We start from the raw sequence: 23093 nt of genomic DNA, 5'->3' as shown, positions 1-23093 counted from the left end.
AAAGATGGGAAAGAGGCAATGGTAGCTAGCTGACCATAATGGACAGACAGGAGAGAAAGCTGCAGCATAACAGACCATAAAGGGCAGGATGGACGGATCAGGGGCATTACAATGGAACAGACAAGCCAGGAGGGAGGGAATAGGGAGATTATGGTGGCACACAGACCATGGAGGGAAGGTGGGAGGGGGTCAGGGGCAGCTAGCTGACCACACAGGGAAGGTGGGAGGGGCCATGGCAGCACAGGAGACCATGCATGGCAAGCGGGAGGGTTAGTGGCAGCACAATGGCTATGATGGGCAAGAAGGAGGGTGCAGGGGCATGCACAAAGGACCATGGAGGATAGAAGGGAGGGTCAGGACCTGGGCACAGACAAGAGAGTTCAGGGGAAGGGGCCTCACAACAGACCGCGCGGGGCAGGCAGGAGGAGCAGTTGCAGCACAACAGATCAGGGAGGGCAGAAGGGTGTGGCAGTAAAATGGACCATGGAGGACAGGAGGAAGGGGATAGGGGCATGGCATGTGGACAGGCAGGGTGGAGGTGGCAGGGACAGGTTACAGTCATCTGACAATGCTAGGTAGGTGGGAGGGGAGTGGCAGCTCAACAAAACACTCAGAGTAGATAGGAGTGGCAGGTCCATGGAACATGTTGGGCAAAAAGGATGGAGCAGGGGCATGCACAAAGACATCGGAGGGCAGGGGGAAGGAGAATAAGGGCAGCAAGCTAAGCACAGAGGCTAAGCAGGAAGTCAATGATGGGCCATAGAACTGGGCAATGGAGGGCAGGAGGAGTGGACTGGTACATCATGCTAAATGGAGGGCAGTGGCAGCACATCAGACCATGCATGGCAGGAGGGAGGAGGCTAGTCCATGGATTCAGACAACAGAGGATAGGGAGGAGGTGGATGGGGCAGCAAGCTAACTGTTCAGAGAAGGTGGGTATTAGGAACTTTATTGTTTTTAAAATGTGTGTCTGTGCGAACTACTTAAAATATGAACAAGTATGCAGCATAATCTCACTTTTATTCAGGAAGAAGAGGACGTTTGTGACTGTGACTCCGGGCTCACTTGGCAGAAACACCCCCTGACCCTCCACCCCCATCGCAAAATGTAATGCCCGTGAAAAGGGTAGGTGGACGCAGTGTTATATAGAAAATAGTCCTGAGAGCACGATTCAAAATGAAAACTAGATGTAGTATATGGTATAAACTATGCACCAAAAAGTGTGATGTAAGATGAACCGGGGCGTAAAATATAATATGCAATACATTGTGCGCAATGACAGATTCATTGGAGAGCGCGAGATAGCACAGGCACTAGCGCGTGCTATGCGATATGCGCCTTGGAGTGTAATATGCACAGGGCAGTGTTGTGTAACATAACTAGTCTCTAAAGTTGTAATATAAAATATGTGCTGGGGAGTGTAACGTTGCATATGCACTGTGACAAAGATATGGATCCCAGATTGTAATATGTATGGCATAGCGCTGTGCGTTATAACATACACATCGAGGAAGGCACGTTAATATAACCCGTGCGAAGGCAAGTGTGGCATGATATATTCACGGGGTGGTGTTACAGTGCACATGGGCTAGAGAGTGTCATAGCATACGCACTAGCTGGTGGAATACAACACAGAGGTGTGAGGCAATCAGCGGGCACTGGTGGGTGTAACACAGCATTGGGCTCAGCCAGGAGCACGCTGTGACTCTCAAGTGAGGTTCGTCTCCTTTCCAGAGAGTAAAATAAAAAGTATTACACATCCGGCGGTGGATGTGTTTTTTATTAACCATGAGGGGGGTTTCTTGCATAGTTTGGTCGAATTTTTGTCGAATCCCCTTTGAATGGCTTGGTGTGCGTGTATATTAAATGTGCCCGTCAATAGCTACCCATGTTTGTATAAATAAACGACAAGGGTGTCTACTTGGAGAGTACCCACCGGCGGGGGCGCCGGGATTAGGCACGGTAGGGCGTCAGACACGTCAGAGCTTCACTAGTGGTGTAAATACATTCCATGTGGATTCATTCTATGCATAGTCGCCTTTTAATGAATATCACGCAAATGGTCATGGTGATAGGTACATACGGTTTGTCCAGCATGTCCTAGGTGTTTCTATAAATATATATATTTTTAAAATAATAAAAAACAAAGGCCAGCCCCGGGGGATGGGGTCCCCGGAGCCATAAGTGGTCTGAGGATGGGGGCAACGCAGCCCCCTCCTAAAGAATTTAAATAAAAAAAGGTCATGACCCGGGGGTTGGGGTCCCCGGGGCCGATTAAGGCCTTGGGAGGGCCAAATTTATTTTTTTTCAACAAAAAAAATAGGGTGCAGGCCCTGGGGGATGGGGTCCCCAGGGCCAGTAAATTAGAAAAAGAAGGGGGGCCACACAGCCCACCTTCTTAAAAAAATAAAATAAATAAAAGACCGGCATCGCGCTGGAGGCCACGCCCCCTCCTTGCAGCACTCTGCAAACGCGCCCCCTGGCCAGTTGTAAGTTGGGGAATTAATTCCCCTTCAATACTGAGGGTCCCTGAGGGCCAACTAGCCCAACAGGTATCTCCAGCGTGCGCCAGGGAGCTGCGTTGCAGACAGGTGTTCTGAGGCCACGCCCCTTTTTACACCTCTATGCAACGCAGCTCTGTAGCGCTTACTGGAGGTACCTAGTGGGCTAGTTTGACCCTAGGGACCCTTAGGATTCAAGGGGACTTAATCTCTCAACTTAGAACGGCCACAGGGCGCGTTTACACAGTGGTGAAGGGAGGGGACAGGGCCTGAGGTGACGTGTGCAAACACGCCCTGTGGCGCGTTTTAAGTTGGGGAAATAATTCCCTTTCAATCCTGAGGGACCCTGGGGGCCAACTAGCCCACCAGGTGCTTCCAGTAAGTGCCACTGCTCTGTGTTGCAGAGAGGTGGTGCAGGCCGTGCCCCTTTTTACACCTCTCTGCAATGGCGCTTACTGGACATACTTAGTGGGCTATTTTGCCCCTAGGGATCCTCAGGATTCAAGGGGACTTAATCTCCCAACTTAAAAAACGGCCACAGGGCATGTTTACACAGTGGGGAAGGAAGGGGACGGGGCCTAAGGTGACGTGTGCAAACACGCCCTATGGCGCGTTTTAAGTTGGGGAAATAATTCCCCTTCAATCCTGAGGGCCCCTGGGGGCTAACTAGCCCACCAGGTGCTTCCAGTAAGCGCCACTGAGCTGCGTTGCAGAGAGGTGGTTCAGGCCGTGCCACTTTTTACACCTCTGCAACGCAGCTCTGTGGCGCATACTGGAGGTACCTAGTGGGCTAGTTGGACCCTAGGGACCCTCAGGATTCAAATGAACTTAATCTCCCAACTAAAAACGGCCACAGGACGTGTTTACACAGTGGTGAAGGGAGGGGACGGGGCCTGAGTTAACGTGTGCAAACAAGCCCTGTGGCGCGTTTTAAGTTGGGGAAATAATTCCCCTTCAATCCTGAGGGACCCTGGGGGCCAACTAGCCCACCAGGTGCTTCCAGTAAGCACCACTCCGCTGCGTTGCAGAGAGGTGGTCTAGGCTGTGCCCCTTTTTACATCTCTCTGCAACGCAGCTCTGTGGCGCTTACTGGAGGTACCTAGTGGTCTAGTTGGACCCTAGGGACCCTCAGGATTCAAGGGGACTTAATCTCCCAACTTAAAACGGCCACAGGGCGTGTTTACACAGTGGGGAAGTGAGGGGACGGGGCCTGAGGTGACGTGTTCAAACACGCCCTGTGGCGCGTTTTAAGAGGTAGTTTTAATCCCCTGCCCTATTATATACTAGGGGCTTACAGAGGAGGTCATGCTGATCACAGGGGGACCCCAACGCATAGTGTTCCCTAGTGTATGTAGATGTTTTCACTGTATTCTGAGTGTCTTTTAACATAGCACTGGCTCTAGGACTGGTTAGTCAGACTCAGTTACCACCAGTATCCGTCTGAAAAAGTTGAGGGTACAGGATGATTTTGCAACAAGGCTTCTTTCTGCTCTTCTGTTTGTTCTTTCTGCACGTTATCCTTCTTCCTGCACTTTTCTTCGTCTTTGAGGACTTCTGTTGCTTCTTTCTGCATTTCTTTTTTTTCTTTCTGTGCGTTTTTTCTTCTTTCTTCACATGTCCTATCTCTGTAGGCATAGTTAGAAATTAGCATTTAAAAAACCTTTGAAATTCACAGAAAAAACCATAGGTTTCAGGCACGTTATAGTTAGGAATTAGCATTTAAAAAACCTTAGAAATTCACTGAAAAAACCATAGGTTTCAGGGGCGTTATAGTTAGCTGGACTTTTCACTCGTACAAAACCATTGAAATTCCCCCGTTATAGTTAGTTCAGCTAACTATAACTCGCGCGCCCGCAATGCACTGCTGATGACGTCACATATTACATCACTCATGACATGGTCAGTGACATCACTCATGACATCACTGATGACATCATCCTTGTGATAGAGTGGCGGTCGCGCGAGTTATAGTTATCTGAACTAACTATAACGGGGGAATTTCATTGGTTTTTTATGAGTGAAATGTCCAGCTAACTATAACATGTGTGAAACCTCTGGTTTTTTAAGTGAATTTGCAAGGTTTTTTAAATGCTAATTCCTAACTATAACGTGTGAAACCTATGGTTTTTTAAGTGAATTTGTAAGGTTTTTTTAAATGCTAAGTTATGTATGTATTATTATATTTTTTATATATTTATGTATATAGTTATAGATTCACTGTATCCTGTAATATGGAATGGCTCGTTTAAAATGTTTTTTTTTTTTAAGGTTTTTCACCGTGCGCGCACCCCGCGAATTTTTGAAAAAAAAAAAAAAGGTTTTTTTCACCCTTCGGGGTCCTTCAGGGACCCCCTGACAAAGGCTAGGGGGTCAGGAACTCTCTACCCTGCCCCCTTTTCATGTTCTCCACCTTTCTTTTTCACTGTCACACACCAAACACACAAAATGGCGGCCGACACTTCCTGATTTCGACCGATTCGAATGTTGACTGACATGTAACCACCAATCAGAATTGCGCTCGCGCACGTTAGGGTGCGCGCACATAGATATTTATGTACTTCTAAATGCAATTTTCTCAGGAACTACTGAACAGATTGACACCATATATGCAAAAGGCACATGCCTGACCTGAGGACTACCTCTTTGCCAAATTTCAAGTAATTCTGTTCAGCCGTTCGGGCTGTACCTTCCACTAAAGGTCCTATGGGAAAATGCATGGGGAAAAAGCGTTTTGGGACCCCCCTTTTTTCTCAGCCCCCGCTTGATGAATCACCCCGAGACTTTCAGGGTAGGAGCTGAGCGGAGCGCCCCATTCGTTTTGAAAATTTCGCGAGGATTCGTCAACCGGCACCAAAGTTATTCAAAATAGAATTTTCAGATTTCCTATGGAAACACGGTCCTAACTATAACTATCTACTGGCGACCGCCAGTAGATAATATATTAGTATCTCGCTACATTTAAAATATTAAGCCTAGTTGTTGCCTAACAAACGTCCATGCTGCAGTTATGAAAAAAACTCAACTGACCCACACCAAATTTACCATTCTAGTGGATGAAAGAGACGCACCTCACAAATCTCTTCCAAGTACTTTTTGTTACAGAGGATAAATGTCTGGTCTGTTTGGTTATGTTCATCAATGTTTTATGTGTATGATATATGGAATGTTGGAATGATTTTGATGGCTGAAAAAACTGATTCAAGTGAGTTTTGTTCAGTATGTTTGGGGACTCTGATGTGTTAATACACTATCCAGGCCGTATGCGGAATGGTGAGTGAAAGAAAACAAAACTGGGCAAAATTTAAAGACGGCCCACTGGGGGGCTAAGAAAATATTGACTGTAATCAAATTGCAGATTCCAAAATCCACTGGAGGACAAACATAACTAACTACAGAACTATGAATACCAGAATGCTCACCTGTGACGCCCATTAGAGGGTTAATAAAGTTAATTGAAAATACAATTATGCTCTGTGGTCATTGGATATGCAAATTGAGCCTGTGATCAAGAGGGTCCGTGGGGGTCCGAAACATGTTAGGCATTGAAAGATAGCTTTTGAATCTGTCGGTTTACCAACAAGAATGCCACCTGCTGTTTGGGGACTCTGATGTATTAATAGAAGTAGTTTAAGAGGTGTGAGTTTTAGTGTATACATGTAAGTGTGCTTAGACATCTATATTTATAGAACGCGTACATTATTTTAATATTTCACTGCATTCTGCCATTTGTGTAGCCTGATACGACTCTTGCCAGTCCAAAAGTGTACGTTTATCCTTTGCTGAGCCAGTTGTGTTCTTAGAAGGCATTTGATAGCTAGCTACATAACTTCAGTACTGTATTGCTATATGGTCAGACTTATGTGTACAGTGGAGTCTGTGAGGGGTGGTTGTGCGAGACGTTTATCAGTTTGCTAGCTACAAGACATTGGTATTGTGTTATGCAAGTGTGGGCGTACTGTCTGATATTCTGAATGCTGGTATGTTTGAGGAGAGTGTTAGACTGTTATAGGGCATTGTTTTGCTGAGAATATGGCTTATGAGGTTGCAGACTGGTCTGGCTAGCATGGTATGTTGTCTCTGTACAGAGAGGGTTGTGTGAAGAAAAGGAATGTGCTAATCGACCGTATTGTTTTAACAAATATAAAACATTTGGTGAGAGCTGTACTTTTATAGGCGCTGGTGAGAAACAGCAGGGCCACAGTCATTTCATTGCATTCTGTAACTGATTTTACAGACATAAACGTTGGTGCACCTCCGACAAGAAATATATACAGAGGGTTGCTATGGTTGCACATGAGTAATGTGATGGATTATCAACACCAACGCATTTATTCACATGCCCTATCCTCATGTGAACTGGCTTGCGTTATATAATAACTGAATGCTATTGATCAATTGTAATGTAAGCACTACACTAGTTGAATTGTTCCTACAAGTCTGTCCAGAATCCAACAGAAATCCTTAGACAGACATCTCACAAACATCCAACACAACTCAACACAACTTAGATATTATGTAGTCAGCTATCACCTAACGACATCACCTAACTCCTAGAAATGCCACACAAACACCCAACAGACCAAATTACACATTGCTTCTCAGATACAGCCAACACACTGCCGATACACCACACACTAAATTATGACAGTACTTACAACTTACCTTTTGGTAATACACCGAATTCCATGTGTGTAGACATATTAAGAAATCCTTCTATGCCAAAGGAACATATTAAAATGACATTCTATCATCCTCATGAGCACAACAAAGAACTGCAGCCATATAGCTGGCAAAGTGTTACAATTTCAACAGCCCATCCTTATGCTCACATCTACATACATCTGAGAACCATTCAGCACAAGTTAGATTAAACACAACATGCTTACATGGGTACAAGAGAAACTATATATTTGGCCAAAAATGTTGCTGAATAGTACAGTATCCATAAGGCAGGCAATGGATAACCATGAACCCCAGTAGACTAAAATTAATGGCAAGTCCTTTAGCGCATATACCCATGCAAATATCACACTGCAAACATCCACCCCAGCCATCATGTTATCGGTCGAAGTGAGTTATTCCATAAGGCCTGGCAACAGGCAGGACAAATAAGATGATGGCTTAGTAGTAACTAAGGCAAGTGAATATTTTTTGGTTCCTATCCAGATCTTGTACGAGGCACTACCATCAGGCTATTTGTAAAGCTAGAGCCGCCTACTACGCGACGGAAATCAAAAATAGCCCAAATCCGACCAAGATCATTTTTCAAATCTGTAAGGAGCTGACTAGTAAACAGATTGCGACTTCTGTCAAAGCTACATTGAACCAATGTGAAAAAATAGCCACCTTCTTTATAGACAAAGTTGAGACAATTTATAGATCTTTTTCCCAAAATTCTCGGGCTCTATGTCCGCCAAGTACCAAGCTTCCTACCATCCCACAACTTCTCTCCATTCGTGGCCCCAACTTAGAGGAGTTTAAAGAACTAACTAGGAAAGTCAGGTCAGGTTCGCCTACGGACCCTTTGCGCCCAATACAATTTCAAGAGCTCGAGGAGTGCTGTTACCCGGCGATCCTTGATCTCATTAATCTATCCTTTGAAACAGGAAGTGTTCCGGTCAAATGGAAACAGGCAACCGTTGTACCTATTTTGAAGAAACCTTCCTTGGACCCCTCTCTTCCTGAGAGCTACCGTCCCATCTCCCTCCTCCCCTGGATCTCCAAGTTAGCGGAATCTCATGCCAACCACGTTTTGTCTTCTCATTTGCTGGAAGCCAACATCCTCGACCCCTCTCAAAACGGGTTTCGAGCACATCACAGCACTGAGACCGCTCTCCTTGCGGTAGTGGAACAAATTAGAAAGCTGCTTGATAGAGACCAAACGGTAGCGCTGATTCTGTTAGATCTCAGCGCTGCCTTTGATACCGTCTCTCATTCCATCCTTCTTCAGCGGCTTTCTGAGGCGGGGGTTGGCCTGACTGCACTTGATTGGTTTCGGTCGTTTCTCACTGACCGATCCTTTCAGGTGTCTACTCCGCCTTTTGTTTCCACCTCTCGTTCCATACTGCAAGGTGTCCCTCAGGGGTCGGCCCTCAGCCCGACTTTGTTTAATCTATACGTCCAACCTCTGGCAGAGGTTGCCCAGAGATACGGTCTGACCATGGTGTCGTACGCCGACGACACCCAGTTAGTGGTGGCACTGAATGGTGAGTCCGCTTTGGACGCTGCTGCCTTTCAGGTCGCCCTGCGAGGGATCATGGAATGGATGTCGGACAACAAGTTGCAGCTAAATGCCTCAAAAACCGAGGTCTTAATTTTTGGAAGAAACACAGACCTCTGGGGCAACCAGTGGTGGCCTCCGGAGCTTGGCCCTGCCCCGACGCCCGCTGAGGAAGTCAGGAATCTTGGGGTGTGGTTCGACAATAAGTTGTCCTACATTCCCCACACCAAAAGACTGTCCGGGATCTGCTTTGGCACCTTACAGTGTCTCAGACCTATTTTTAAATTTTTTGACCCCACAACCAGGCAAATCATAGTTCAGGCTATGGTTCTAAGTAGATTGGACTATGCTAGTTCACTTCTATTGGGACTGAACAAAGCTGATCTTCTCCGCCTTCAGCGTATCCAAAACGCGGCGGCCAGGATGCTGGTCGGCTTGCCTCGCCTCTGTTCCGCCCGTCAAACCATCCAAAATCTGCACTGGCTCCCGGTGGAACAGAGGATCAAATTTAAGGCACTTTGCATTACTTTTAAAATCCTAAAGCTGTCTACTCCTCCTATCCTTGCCCAGACTATATCCTCTTATCTCCCTAACAGAGCGCTTCGCTCTGCAGGATCAAATCTGGCAATTGTTCCCCGCTTCAAAAGAGCTAGAATGGGTGGACGTTCTTTTTCGGTGCTGGCTGCCTCACTTTGGAACACCCTCCCCCCCTCGCTTCGTTCTATCACCAGTCTTCTTCCTTTCAGGAAATGTCTGAAAACTTTTCTGTTTGCCACGACTTAGTTCCTTCAGCTTATTCTGATTAGCATTCTCTCTCTGTTATGTTTTACCGTCTCCTCAGCGCCAGGACGCCACTTTGCTGCGGCATCTGTGCGCTATACAAAAAAGTTATAACATAACATAACATAACATTCCTCTTCCACCATGTGGCTTTGCAGAACTTCTACTTGTGCACATTAATTTATTCCCAAAACACCCCATTCATGTCTGCTTGGTTTACCACCCCTAGCACCCTCCTCTTATTCTGGCACCTCATTAGTTAATTTCCCTAGACCTTTCGTCCTCAAGATATCTAGAGATTTGCCATAATATGCAACTTCAACATGTGGGTTAAGGATAATGATCACCCTGACTCTTTTGATCTCCTTTAAGCGTATCTAGTGCTTGAGCTGCACCAATTAGTTGCCTCCCCTACACGTTTAGCAGGGCACATCTTAGATCACATCAAATCCATGGTAGTTCTCTTAAAGTCTCCGAAGTAATTTTGTTGTCTGCAACTGACCACTCTTTAATTTCTCGCTCTGTGAACTAAATGCAGGGGAGCTGAACTACCTGTTTTTTATGAGCTAGAAAGTATGCTAGCCATGGATGGGCACCTTGATTCTGGTCAGTATTAATCTTAAACCTACAAGAAAGGGACGTCTAGACACCACAGGTAAAAATCTGATATCCAAATGCATATAACATAATGTAGCATATCATATACAGTGTGCCTCATTGCTACAGTCCTGGAGTACACCTACTCCTACAAGAGTCTCTTTTGTAGAATCTAGAGGGTCCTCAATCATCTACATTTAGTGCAGTCTAAACTGTCCTCGCATTTTTAACTAAATTCCACCCTAGTCTCTCTAGCATATTCCCTTTGTTCTCCCTGTCTCATTGGAACAGTCCACATGTCTGACCAGCTCTGCCCTTTGGTGGTTGTTCTGTTGCACCACCCCTAAAAGTGTGAGCCAATAGGCCCATACTCCTACCCCACTGGAACAGGGTAGTCAATGTTTTCTCCCTCTCTTATATGGTGGTGAGCTCCACACATGAAGCAGCCTCCCTATCCAACAATATGCCTTATCCAATCCCATTCTGCTCCTGTCCACCAACATCCAATGGCAGATAACTATGGTGAGTACTCACCTGTTGAACTCTTGGTGATCTCCTTTCCCGCCTTGATGGCCTCTCATCTGCCAAATTCTCCACCTCATCTAATACGGGATGACTTTTCTCTAATGAAAGGGTAAACAAAATGAGAGCTACTTAGATTTATCTACTAATAGCACATCAAGCACTCCATGCAATACCCTAACCCATGGTGTTCAACACCCAGCAAGCTTCATAATATAAATTCTTCATGTGTTTGACGGCTTTTTCTATGACCAAGTAGTCTCTAATCATCCTCACTACAGTACTTACAGAATAGTGAGTCTTCATTTATAATACACGGAACACATGAACTACTTCTGACACTCAAGGGTCTTCAAGTGTACTAAGTAGAGTACTTGACCCGCTACACCGACATGAGAAGTCTGTACCAACTAGTAGACACAGCACGTTGAAGACGAACATTTCACCTACTACCCTGACAACCCTCACTGCCTCTGAGATTAGAGGTTTTCAGCCACACTAACTAGAGTACCTATATCCCCTGTGGTACAAGAGGGCTTTCATCTGGAATTTCCACAGTGCTTACAGGCCCTCTGAGATAAAAGATTCTTTATTTGTACTATTTAAAGTATGCACACTACCTCGAAAGACACATAGTAATAGTGTAAGATCTCTGGATAATACTGTTTCAGACTGAAACTAGAAGTCTACATCTGCATTAGATCGAATACCATCTTATTGGTGCCTGGTTTCTAGTAATTCTACTTTGAATCATACAACACAGGTATTTTTTTTGTTGCAGTCTTTTAAAGACCTATTTCACACAAAAAGCCACCCGAGTGAGATTTTATTTTACAACATATTTGTTATTCCATAATTACCAGCCTGTTCCTAAACACACACAAAACGTTTGTTGGAATTTCCTCACATCTACCAAGAGTCATGCTTCATTATAGTTTAAAAACTACCTGCTACAGCAGCGGGACATGTTTGGAGTCTGTACCTCCAGGGAGTTCCAGGATTTTTAGTATAAGAAGCACAAGGCAAGCAGATAAACTTGTACAGGCTACTTGCTTGCTTCTTGCTTGATTAGCAGCAGAATAGGAGACATGAGTCTGGCAAAGATGCCCGTCGCCTGGTAAAGACACCATGATAAAGAGATGATATGTGTACAGAGGTTATTATGAACACTTGTTCCAACTGGATTTTTCCACTGCGCTTCTGCCTTGTTTTTTACTCATAATCAGCTAGACAAATTAGTAGTCATTTTGTATATAAAGCTGTATATGAAGTTTTTTTTCTTATTTTTTGGTCATATGGGACTCTTTGTCCAGTCCTTAGTTTCCGTTTTAGAAGGTCATCATAGGTCTGGCCATAGGCACAGTATTATTGTTCCTTTCATTAGAGAGGAGAAGCTGTGCACTCCACGACACGCCCTCTCCAGTCTTCATCTTGCAAACTTCAAAAGTTGGAGGGAATGTGTCCCATTTCGTTTGATTTCATTTGACTTCATGAAAGGATCCTATAAAACAACCTTTCGATCCTGACAAAAGCCATTCACCCATAGGGCGCAAAGTTGTCTGAAACATGCTGACCTGGTTCTTCCAGAGATAGATGTGAGAGACACCTAATAACTCTCTTTTCACATCCCGTATTTTTTAATCATACCACTACCTTTGATCTTAATAAAATACGTCCTTTCTAAAGGTAGGTATATTTTAACTTTTTTTCTCATATGGTGGATCCCATATGGTCTCAGATTCAAGAGACAATCCCTCCTGGTGGACGAAAAGACCCAATGATGTACATATCAGTGGCTAAGTACGCCAACAGGAGACATGCCTTTGGCGGAAGAACACTGTTGAGGGCCTCACAACAATTTTGGTGTTGCCCTCCCCACCCCCTGTCTCAACACAACTCTTCCACTCCTTTTGATTTTGCATGTTCATTTAAGGGAAGTTGAGTGAAACGGTAACTTCTCCCTCCCTCTTTTGATTCATGAGTCTTTACAAATGTATCCATTCCTATTAATGATGAGCATCCTGAGCAAATAGAAATAACCAAAAGAAGAGTGTTTCTCACTATTTGACAGTGGCCTACATAGTGGTGTCCAGGCATCCTCCACGAGATGCATGCAGAAAGAGGGCAGTGCAAATTGAAAATCAGATCCACTGCTCAGAGCCAAGGATTGGGCACTAGATAAGTTTGCCTGGCTGTCTACAAGATTCTTCAGTTAATATTGCAATCTGCACCATAAAGTTATATTGTTATTGAAAGCAACACAATGTTTTTCTATGGGTTTAAGTTATAGCGTAATTTGCCAGACATTCTGCATTGCATGTCTGAAAGGTCCATGAACTTTTTCATTTTTTAATGATTGGTGTGGAATTTCCACATTCATGAGATTTTCCATTTCTTTTTTTTTTTTTTAAATTTTTTTTTTTCATCATCATAATTGACACATAGATACAATAAAGCAAACAACATACAGAAATATACCTCAATCATATAAGAAAAGGAAAAAAAAAAGAAAAAAGAAATTGGAAAAAGAAAAAGATTTGGAAGAAATAATAGCAAGGAGAAGGAAAATAATAATCGTACAATAATACAGTAAACATGAGGGACCGTATAAACACAAGTAAATATAAGCACAAAATGATATAAAATTATATAATCAGAAGGCCATAGGTGGCCACAGCGTTTCTAATTTAACTAACGAGTTCCCCTAGCCTTTGCCAGAGCGGCCTCTAAGCCATAAGTTTCTTTGATAATAACCCAACATTCATCAACCAACAGAGGTGTGGGAGAAATCCAAGACCTGGCAATAGCCAGTCTTGCAGAGGCCATCAGAATTGAAAAAAGATGTGCTATATCTGAATGATTCTCCTTGTATCCCAACATAATTTCAAGATCAGTCAGTGGTTGATCTAACCCAAGTTTGACCTGAAGTAACTGTTCTATTTTCTGCCAGAAAACCGTAAGTGCTGGGCATGAAATAAACATGTGTAATAGATTAGCAGCGTATAAACCACACTTAGGACAATAGTTTTTATCTCCTACAATATTTCCTTGAGCCCATTTAGCTATTCTAGACGGCGTATAATATAACAGACAAGTAGTACAAAATTGCTGAAGTTGCAGATTCACGGAGTGCACCGACTCCTTCACATTACCTAACGCTTGTTTAATCAGATCGGATGAGACCACTACACCCAGGGTTTGACTCCAGCGTTCGGCTAATTTTTCATTACCATCTACTTTGAAACTATGTAAATGTGTGTACATCATACCTATTAAAGATTTGGTCTTTCCTCCATATATACAGTCCCAAACATTTGACTGAATGAACTCAATTGCCCCAAAGCTTGTAGTCAAGTAGTCTCTTACTTGCAAATATTTTTTTTTTAAATTTATCGGTAGCTTATATGTTACACGCAAGTTTTCAAATGATTTGATTCCTTTCACATTATAGATTTCGCCCAAGTATGAAATTCCATACTTAGCCCAGGATTTGCCAGCCTGATCCTGAAAAATCTCAGGAAACAATGGATTCCCCCACAATGGAAGTTTATTGTGAATTATTGGTAGTTTACACTTAGAAGACATATCTCTCCAAATATAAACAATATCCCTCAAGGTCTTAAACTTAACTCTCTTGAAGTAATTTGGATCGTTTATTCCATACAAAAACATGTCCCTCTGATTGCCTAAAGTAAGCTTAAATAATGAATCATTCTGGTCTAGACCCAGCAAACAACGAAAACGACCAGTAAATGCAGCCCAGAAATACATTTTGAAATCCGGGAAGCCTAGTCCTCCTTGTTCGTACGAAGATTTAAGTAGCTCAATCGCCCTCCTAGGTTTTTTATAGCCCCATATAAAGCTACTACATATGCCCTCTAATTTTTTTTTTTTAAATGTTAGGGATTTTCAAAGGAATTGAACGGAACAAATATAGAAATTTGGGAAGTATTTTCATTCTGATTAGGTTGCATCTTCCAAGCAATCCCAAAGGGAGCCTATGCCAGATTTTAAGCACCTTAGTAGTCGCCTGTAAAAGTGGTACATAATTAATATCTATAATCTGATTAACTTTAGCTGCTATTTTAACCCCCAAGTAAGTCACAATTGTATATGCCCCAAGAGGAGCTTTTTTGAATCCCTCCCTAAGATAAACCCGTGTTGACTTTCAGAGACTAAATCCGACATAAGCGGAGCATGCGGACTGCCAAGATCTTTGAGAATATCTTTGCGTCCGTGTTAATAAGGGAAATTGGACGGTATGATCCACATTCAGTCGGTGATTTGCCCTTTTTTAGAAAGAATACAATCTGTGTCCTATTCCATGATGCTGAAACCTCTCCGCTAATAGCCACAGATTGTATTACTCTAGTAAGTGGTAAAAGTACAATCTTTTTAAAGGATTTGTAAAACTCCAATGGTATTGAATCAATACCGGTAGCCTTCCCAGTAGGCAATAATGATAATGCCAGCTCGACCTCCTCTAGCAACACCGTTTCTTCCAGAGTAGCAATTTTCTCAGAATCTGCAGCTTGGAGATCAATATTATTAATATACCTTAATACCTCGTCTTGGTTAGAGGCCCATGTCAAAGAATATAACTTTTGATAAAACTGCGAGAATTGTTCTAAAATATCTGAGGGTTCCGTATACGTTATCCCATTCGCTCCAATGATAGTATTAATCTTAGTTTTAGCTTTTGTCTCTGCGGTCTGGTAAGCCAGTACATGTCCTATATGCTCCCCATATTCGTATTTTTCTAAACGATGCTTACAGTAATTTACAGCTATTTTTTCTCTTAGAAACTTTTTTACTGCAATTCTTGCATCAATTAATAGTAAGAACATGCTATCCTGGGCCACTAGATCCTTATTCTTAACTACGTCCACATGTTGTCTCTCAACATTACGCAGATTAAGTACTAGAGTCTCCATTTCATTTTTTCGTTTTTTATTCTGATAAAAGATGTACTTTTGTGTAATGCCACGAACAAACGCTTTCATAGCATCCCATACAATTATTGGAGATGCAGTCCCTGTATTAATTTTAAAAAATTCCTCTAGTAGCTGAGTCGTACTTAACAAATATTCATTATCCGTCAGCAAGTACCTAGGGAAGGAGAATGGCCTAAGTTCTTTTTCTGCAGTTTTAACCCCAAAAGAAAAAATAATAGGATTATGGTCAGAAGTCACTCAGGGACATATCTCCATTTTTGATGTTGTAAGTAAACTGTCAGACACAAGGACCATATCAATCCTAGAATATGATTTATGAGGGGCCGAATAATAAGTATACCCTGGTATTAAAGGATATATATGTCTCCAAGCACCCATAACAGACTGAAGCCTTATCATTTGTAAAATTGCTCCCAGAGTTCTACGCATTCTTAGATTGAGCCTTTTCCCCGTAGAATCTATATGATAATCTATAACACAATTAATGTCCCCCATAATTAATTTATCCCCCTCCCAATTTAACAACTCCATGTTGAGAAACTCAAAAATAACAGGGTCATCCACATTGGGACCATATAAAGCACAAATCACATCTTTTTTAACCCCTATCTCCAGCTGGGCTAATGCCCACCGCCCCCATTGATCGGCTTGCTTTTTCATTACTTTGCAGTTGAACCTTTTATCTTTTAAAATAGCCACCCCCTTTATAGATACTGTTTGAGTAGTACAAATGATTATATCCAACCCTAAATCCATCAATAAATTTCGATCTTTAAAAGACAGATGTGTTTCTGTTCGAACGACCAATTGAGGCTGATACATTCGTAGCTCTTCTCGGACTAACCTTCATTTGATTTTGCTATTAAGACCGGCCACATTACAAACCAGACACTTAACCCAGCTCATACTTATTTGCTATCTTTTGGATTAATCCTCCTCCTCCTTCTGTTATTGTCAAAATAAAATGAATTAGAGTATATACTGTTTTTAATCTGCTGTTTTGTTTATTTCGCTTATTAATCAAGACAGGAAAAGCTAAAAAAAAACCTTCCCCTTTCTTTAGACCCACAATGTCCTGATGATGATGATTTTCTCCCCTCATTCAACCCCATACTCCCACCCTCACCCTTTCCAGATATCATTAAGATCTGAGATCTGAGAGTGACACCTCACCCTGTTTCTTAGAAGAACCCTCCCCCCTATTAACAGCTGCCGCTGGAGTGGCAGCCCTATAGAACAGCAGCAATGTTGGTCAACCCACCCCCTTTCGTTTCTTAACACAATTTCTGCAATTCTGGTTAAAAAAAAAAAAAAAAAAGAAAGCGTGAGAGAGAGAAAGAAAAAAGAGGAACCAGGGGTATCATAGTAATTGACGTAGTCTCCAACGTCTGTCCATTGTAGCCTTGCTTAGATCTGATCTAACAAAAAAGGTAAATTAATCTACTGATACCGGTGTGTTAGGTCGTGCTTTTGTTGCCACTGCCTGTCTCAGTAAGAAGTTCCCCAAGTAAATCAAAAACGGACGAGGGTATTGCCCACCCTTATTCTTCTGAGTTGATGGTAATCTGTGGACCCTTTGAAGCTGGGAGTCCCAATCCCAGTCAGAGAGATCAGGAAAGGCCTTTTGAAGTAATTTGACCATAAACCCCCTCGGATCCGCCCCTCCGCGCCTTCTGAAATACCAAAGAGTCTAAGATTCTGTTGGCGCTGGCGATTTTCAATATCCTCCAGTTTGATTTGCATGCCTGAGATCTGTTCCTCGTGTTTTTTAGCAGAGACATCAGTAAGTCCTGATAGTTCTTCAGTAGCTAAAACTGAAGTAAAGGTTGTTTCGATTATTATTCGTACGGAGAACCAAGATGGCGGATTGAAGCCGCCACGGAGAGCAGCAGCAGTTTGATGGTCTCCCTATACCCTCTGCAATAATGGGCGCATTGGAGGTTTACTGAGCGTTTTTCCAGAAGAGAGGGAGAAAGAGATCTAGCAACGACAAAGCCGAACGAATGTGGCAGCTTCTTTTGTTAAAACTTGGCCGGGGGTCACTAGTACGGCTGCTGGCAGTTTATCGTCTTTCGCCGAGGTGCTCGTTTGCTCACTCGGCGTTCCACTGGTCTTGTCTCTCGCCCGAGGCAGCTGTTTCGGCTCTCGGATACGGGGGAAGGATGGCGCCGCCGAAAGTGACACCGCGGAGCACTCACACTGGCCGCAATTTTGCTGGAAGAGGTGAGACAGGCTTACTTGGAGGAACCGTCACGAAGGAGAATCCGGGCATTACGACTAGCAAGCCACTCTCGCACTTACTGCAGACGGGGAGAGTGCCGGAGCTTCTGGCAGGCAAGTGCTCTTCTGGCAACAATGTTATTGAGACTTTACTTACTGCGATTTCAAACTGCAATACTAACACTGTCGGGATGAGTACTGATGCCCTCCATTCGGATCCAGTTTTGGAAATATCGGACAATGATGGTGATGGTAATTTGTTCAGTGTGAGTAGTGGCGAGGTGGCTGGGAGTCATCTAATTGAGCCGTCAGGGGCAGCACAGCCTGCTGAGGGGCTCAGTAGATACGAGTAGGATACACCGGAGTCAGCTAGTTTGACGAGCTCATGTAGCATTCTCGTTAGCACAAGTCAAGATGGTCAAGGTGGGCAACATAATTTGGCTCTGCTAAAGGATAGTATCATGCAAGAAGGAGAGGACGACGGCGAAGCTAATGATTCAGGCTCATTTGAAGATGTAGTGGAGCCAGCAGAGTCATTAAGTCAGACCGTGGGCAAATCATTTGTGGCCAGAAAAGGTAAAGGCAAACTTAAAAACAAATCTAAAAAAAATATACCTCCTACACATATTGTACCTGCATCAGGAAAAGCTATCTCGGATAATAGTCCTCTTAGGAAATGGGTGCAAGCAAAAGGTGGTGTGAGAAGCATGGCATTACGACCCTCAGGTGCCAGCTCTGTTGAGGATAATACAATGAAACCCCATTCTGGTGCTCTGACAGCAGTAGCTAGCTTTGAGCAGGGGGCTCCAGGAGGAGGGCAGTTTACATCTTTAAATCATAGAGACATACATCCTTCAGAGGAAGCCCATGTTGTTCGGGCGAAGGCTCTACCTGAGGTAATGGCGACTGGTAGTCAAGAGGGTGCGGCACCAACGCTTTCTTTGATCCTTCAGTCTTTAACTGAGCAAAGGCAAGAGGCACAGACGCACTATATGCAGGTTAGAGAGGATAATAATAAGATCCGTCAATCCTTGCAGGAGATGACTGATAAAATTGGTAGGCTAACTCAAGATCTCACGGAGCTGCAGCAGAGAGTTTTGAGATTTTCCATTTCATAGTTTTTTCTTAGTACAGGAAGGTGCTTGTGGTGGAAGGGTTAGAGACTAGATGGCCCATAAAATAAATCTTGGCACCTTTGCAAGTCAATGAAAAACATTTGCTGCACATAGACCTTCTACAACTCTTGCAGATGTCTCAAATACATTTGTACATGAGAGATGGTGACATGATCTATTTGTGTCTGGGTGTCAAAATGGGAATATTTGCAGGTGTATGGGGAAATATCTGAAAACATAATCAGGCTGAGTGCCTAAATCTTTTGTTATTCCTGCAGCCTTTCTATAACTTTGCAGGAACACTTATAGAGTGGCTTTCTTGATTATTTGGTGATTTCAGAATTATACAATCGCAGAACTTTAGCATTGTAATATAATGAAATCACCAATATGTAGATTGTGAGTCGTCACATTACAAATTTCAAGCTTAACAACATATTTCCAATTTGCTACAAGGGTTCAACAGTGATCAATACAAGAAATATTTGAGCTGTGCTCTGTCTTAGTGTTAGAAAGGGCAATTCTTGGCTGAGGTGGTGGGGAGGGTGCTTGAGATTAAACTGATGCTCTTGGGTATAATGGATTGTTTGTGAGGTCCACATGGGAACAGAGAGCTAGTATGTATGGAGTTGCTAGAAGCTAAGAAGGACATCGCTAAGTACTGGCAGTCAAGGATAGCTCCCTCAAAAACAGAATGGTTAAGAGGGATGGACTCATATTCCACAGTGTAAGAATCAGTGTACAGAGCACATGGGTGTAAAAACAAACATACTAAGTTCTGGGCTACAGGCAGAACTACCATCAGAGCTTTGTTTCCAGTCTGTATTACTTTAAAGACAATCTTATCGATAGATTCATTGTTTACTATCCTATCCTAGTTAGGGAGATAACTCTATCAAATGTACGTTCCAAAATGATTTTACTGTGAATCACGGGGGATTGCCTGTGCACGTTCCTGAACTTAAAATCAATTAAAAATAAGATTCTGCCTCCCCCTCCTCCCTAAAAAAAATGTGTACCAATCCAGCTCCTGCGTGTATCTGCTGGTCTTTTAGCATCACGTTCACAATAAGGCGTAGAGTGGCCTTTTAATATGAAACATTAGAAGGTAACTTTATCTGCTGCTAAACTACATTATTGTTATTATAATTTGAAACTTATAAAGCACTCAGCTACCTCCAACGAGGGTGTCCCGGCACTAAGACAGGCGGCAGTTGCAGGTACCAATAGAGGGCTAAGAGTTGGAAAACAGCCAGGTCTTCAGGGCGCGTCGGAAAATGGTTTCAGATTCGCAGGGACAGTGGTAGGCTATTCCAGGTTTTGGCAGTAATCACTGCGAAGGATCTGCCACCCATTCTGGAGCGGCGGAAATGGGAAGTCATCATGAGGCAGAGATGGTTCGATCTAAGTGAGCATTTGGACTGAGAATGCTTGAGTCGAACTCTAAGGTAGGCTGTAATTCGTCCATGAATTGCTCTAAAAGCCAGAACCAGCGACTTAAACTGGATACGTTTAATCACTGGAAGCCAGTGGAGCTTCTTCAGGTGGGGTGAGATCGAGTGGCGATATGGGATGTTACAAATCAGCCTTGCAGCCACATTCTGAATAATCTGCAAGTGTTTGATTAGGTAGGCTGGAGCCCCTGCGTACAGATTATTTGCATAGTCTAGATGTGAGGTGATCAGGGCATGAATAATGGTCCGGCGAGACTCCGGAGGGAGAAAAGGGCGAATTTTACGGAGCATGTGCAAATGACCAAAACAAGCCGAGGAGACCTGGTTGATTTTAGATTTACAGGATAGTTCATTGTCAAACCGGAATCCAAAATTCCTGGCTGAGTCCACAGGTTCCGGAGGGGGATTCAACTCAGATGGCCACCACAATAGTGGCAGAGGAGGTTTTTTTTGCCCTCATGTCTTCAAATAAGCAGTCAGATGTCCCGAATCAGAATGAGACCATATTGCTTCCCACCATTGCAACTACTGGTATGGAACAGATCAGTGAGAGGCTAGTTAGGTAGCAATTTCATTATCCACTATGATTTCTCTCTTTTCATGGTCTTGTGACTTTCAGATATAAACCTTCACATTCTTATGATGAATATCTGCATCTGGATGTGATAGTAACACTGTTCTTTCATTTAAAGGAAGGTTCATTATTTTATTATTCACATCTGGTCTCAACCCGTGAGCTTCTGCCTGTGTGATCAGCGCACTGACAGTCCATGACAGTATCATGCATGGGTCAGATGCCTGCTGCTCTAATTCACTACCTGGTTAAAACCAACAGACCTTCTCTGATTACTCGCAGAAAAACTAGTATCTTCTCACTGAGGCGACCTTCTTCAAATTTCTCTTTCAACCCCCAAGTGAATTTATCAATCTACCCCCGAAGGGAGATAACCCACTTGCTTGCTTCTTGTTGGTCGTGAATGTGCTGTAGACCTTTTTTCTTACCATCTCCAATCTCTTGACTTTAGTATTTTCTACTATGAAAAGGATGTCCATAGCTGGATCAAGGAAACCCAGTGGCAATAATCAATGAGCGTAAAAGGTGCACAGTGCGGCAAAGTTTCAACTATAACTAAGGTGGGGAATGTTTTCTGAACAGGCCCTCTGACCGCAACATAGTGTAATGTAACTATTTCATCAATGAGGACAAATCTTAAGGGAACGTAGCAGAGGGTACAGAAGAACAATTTGCCCACCATTTACTGGGAATTCTCATTGGCGGTCGATTGTTTTGACAAGCCAAGGGAGACTTTGGTCCTATCTGGATTCCCTTTGCCCGCTTGGGATTTCTCTTGAGAGCTGGTCCTGGTGGATATTATTCCTATTCTTGACGCTGTTAAGGATCTTGAAAACTTACTTCATCTTCAAACCTCAAAGTCGAAATTGTGCCTCAGTGCCATATCTTTTAATGTCTAATGGCACATTGTTAAAGCTCTGAATGTAATTTCCATCAACAGTGATGTTTCATTAAACAACGTTCCTCTCCGTAAGAGAAATGTGCATTCTACACACAAAAGACCCTTTCACAGCAATGTGCCTTTCAACAGTATTGTGACCAACAAAATTAGGGAATGTAACAAGCTGAGGTTGATGGAGAGAAGTTGGCACACCAACAGTGTCTCGTATTCGATGCACAGTAGGAACTATGGCAATGAAACTTCTCCTCAATACCCATGCCAGATGTTAGAGTGTCAGGTTATAATGCCTACAAGGGATATATTTGAAAAGATAGTTACATAAAGATCTCTAATTACTTACTAGACGTCTAATCAGGGCATCAAGGACTAATTCAGAGCACAATAGCCTATATTATTTAAAAAGAAGAAATCAATCAAAGCAACCGGGTGTATCCCTTAAATCTTTATATTTCACTCATTGAAAGGTGGTTTCTTTAGGGGTTCAAAATGAAAAGATACTTCAACAGCATTGATAAGAGAATGAAAAGAGATCCTTGACAATTCAATTTTACTAGTTATCAATGCACAATAGCCCATTTCAAATAGCATGCAGTTTGGAGACGGTCCTAGACATAGGAACAGAATCTCCCAGATTTTATCTTAACAGGGACTAAAAGGAAAATGGATTAGAGCACTGACGTTTCTGTCTCTCCTGAGATAAATCTACGAGGCCATTATCAGGACAAGATGTTTCTTGTGAAGATCCAAGACCGCTTAGGTCAAAAATCAAAGCAATTCTAGGGAGAAAAATCTCGCAGATAAGTTGTGGAATATTTACGCCGGGTGAAGTTGGTGTCCTGTAACAAAAACTATTTGGTCCGATATCATTATTTCAATGAATAATGCTGCAGCCACAGTCAGCGGTCTCCATATGCTCTCCAAAGCGTGTTGTAAGCCAGAATAAGTTAGAGTGGCTCTCCACATACCATGAGATGGTGGGAGGATCTCCTCTACGCTTTTCATTGCAATCATGCCCGAGTTTACATGCAGCTTTCTTCTTGGCATGCTCGATTTGTCTCCTCAGATGAATCCATTGTCTTTCCTAAGGGGTTCTTCAAGACATGTTTTTGTAGCATGGCCAAGTGGACAGGTGGCTTATAAAGCGTGACTACTCACCCGTAAGGGTCTCAAGGCGCTGGCAGAGGAGGAGACTGCTGGTCAGTCGAAGGCACTGTGACTCAGTCAAAGAGCCAGGTCTTGAGGTCCTTCCTGAAT

The 23093-nt window shown here is 43.2% G+C and overlaps 1 protein-coding gene across 1 annotated transcript in view; it reads right to left on the bottom strand.

Moving 5' to 3' along the window:
• The window catches only part of LOC146870712 (apoptotic chromatin condensation inducer in the nucleus-like), a 593254-nt gene that overhangs the window by 230979 nt on the left and 339182 nt on the right, over positions 1–23093 (bottom strand). Inside the window, exon 7 of the mRNA XM_085643796.1 lies at positions 10633–10721. Within this exon, the coding sequence (XP_085499922.1) occupies positions 10633–10721 (89 nt within the window). The remainder of the gene's footprint in view (positions 1–10632; positions 10722–23093) is intronic.

This window comes from Triturus cristatus, chromosome 1_1 (assembly GCF_964204655.1).
Source record: "Triturus cristatus chromosome 1_1, aTriCri1.1, whole genome shotgun sequence".
Lineage (NCBI taxonomy): Eukaryota > Metazoa > Chordata > Amphibia > Caudata > Salamandridae > Triturus > Triturus cristatus.
The sequence above is the reverse complement of the archived record's forward strand: the minus strand, read 5'-3'. Positions and strand labels throughout refer to the sequence as shown.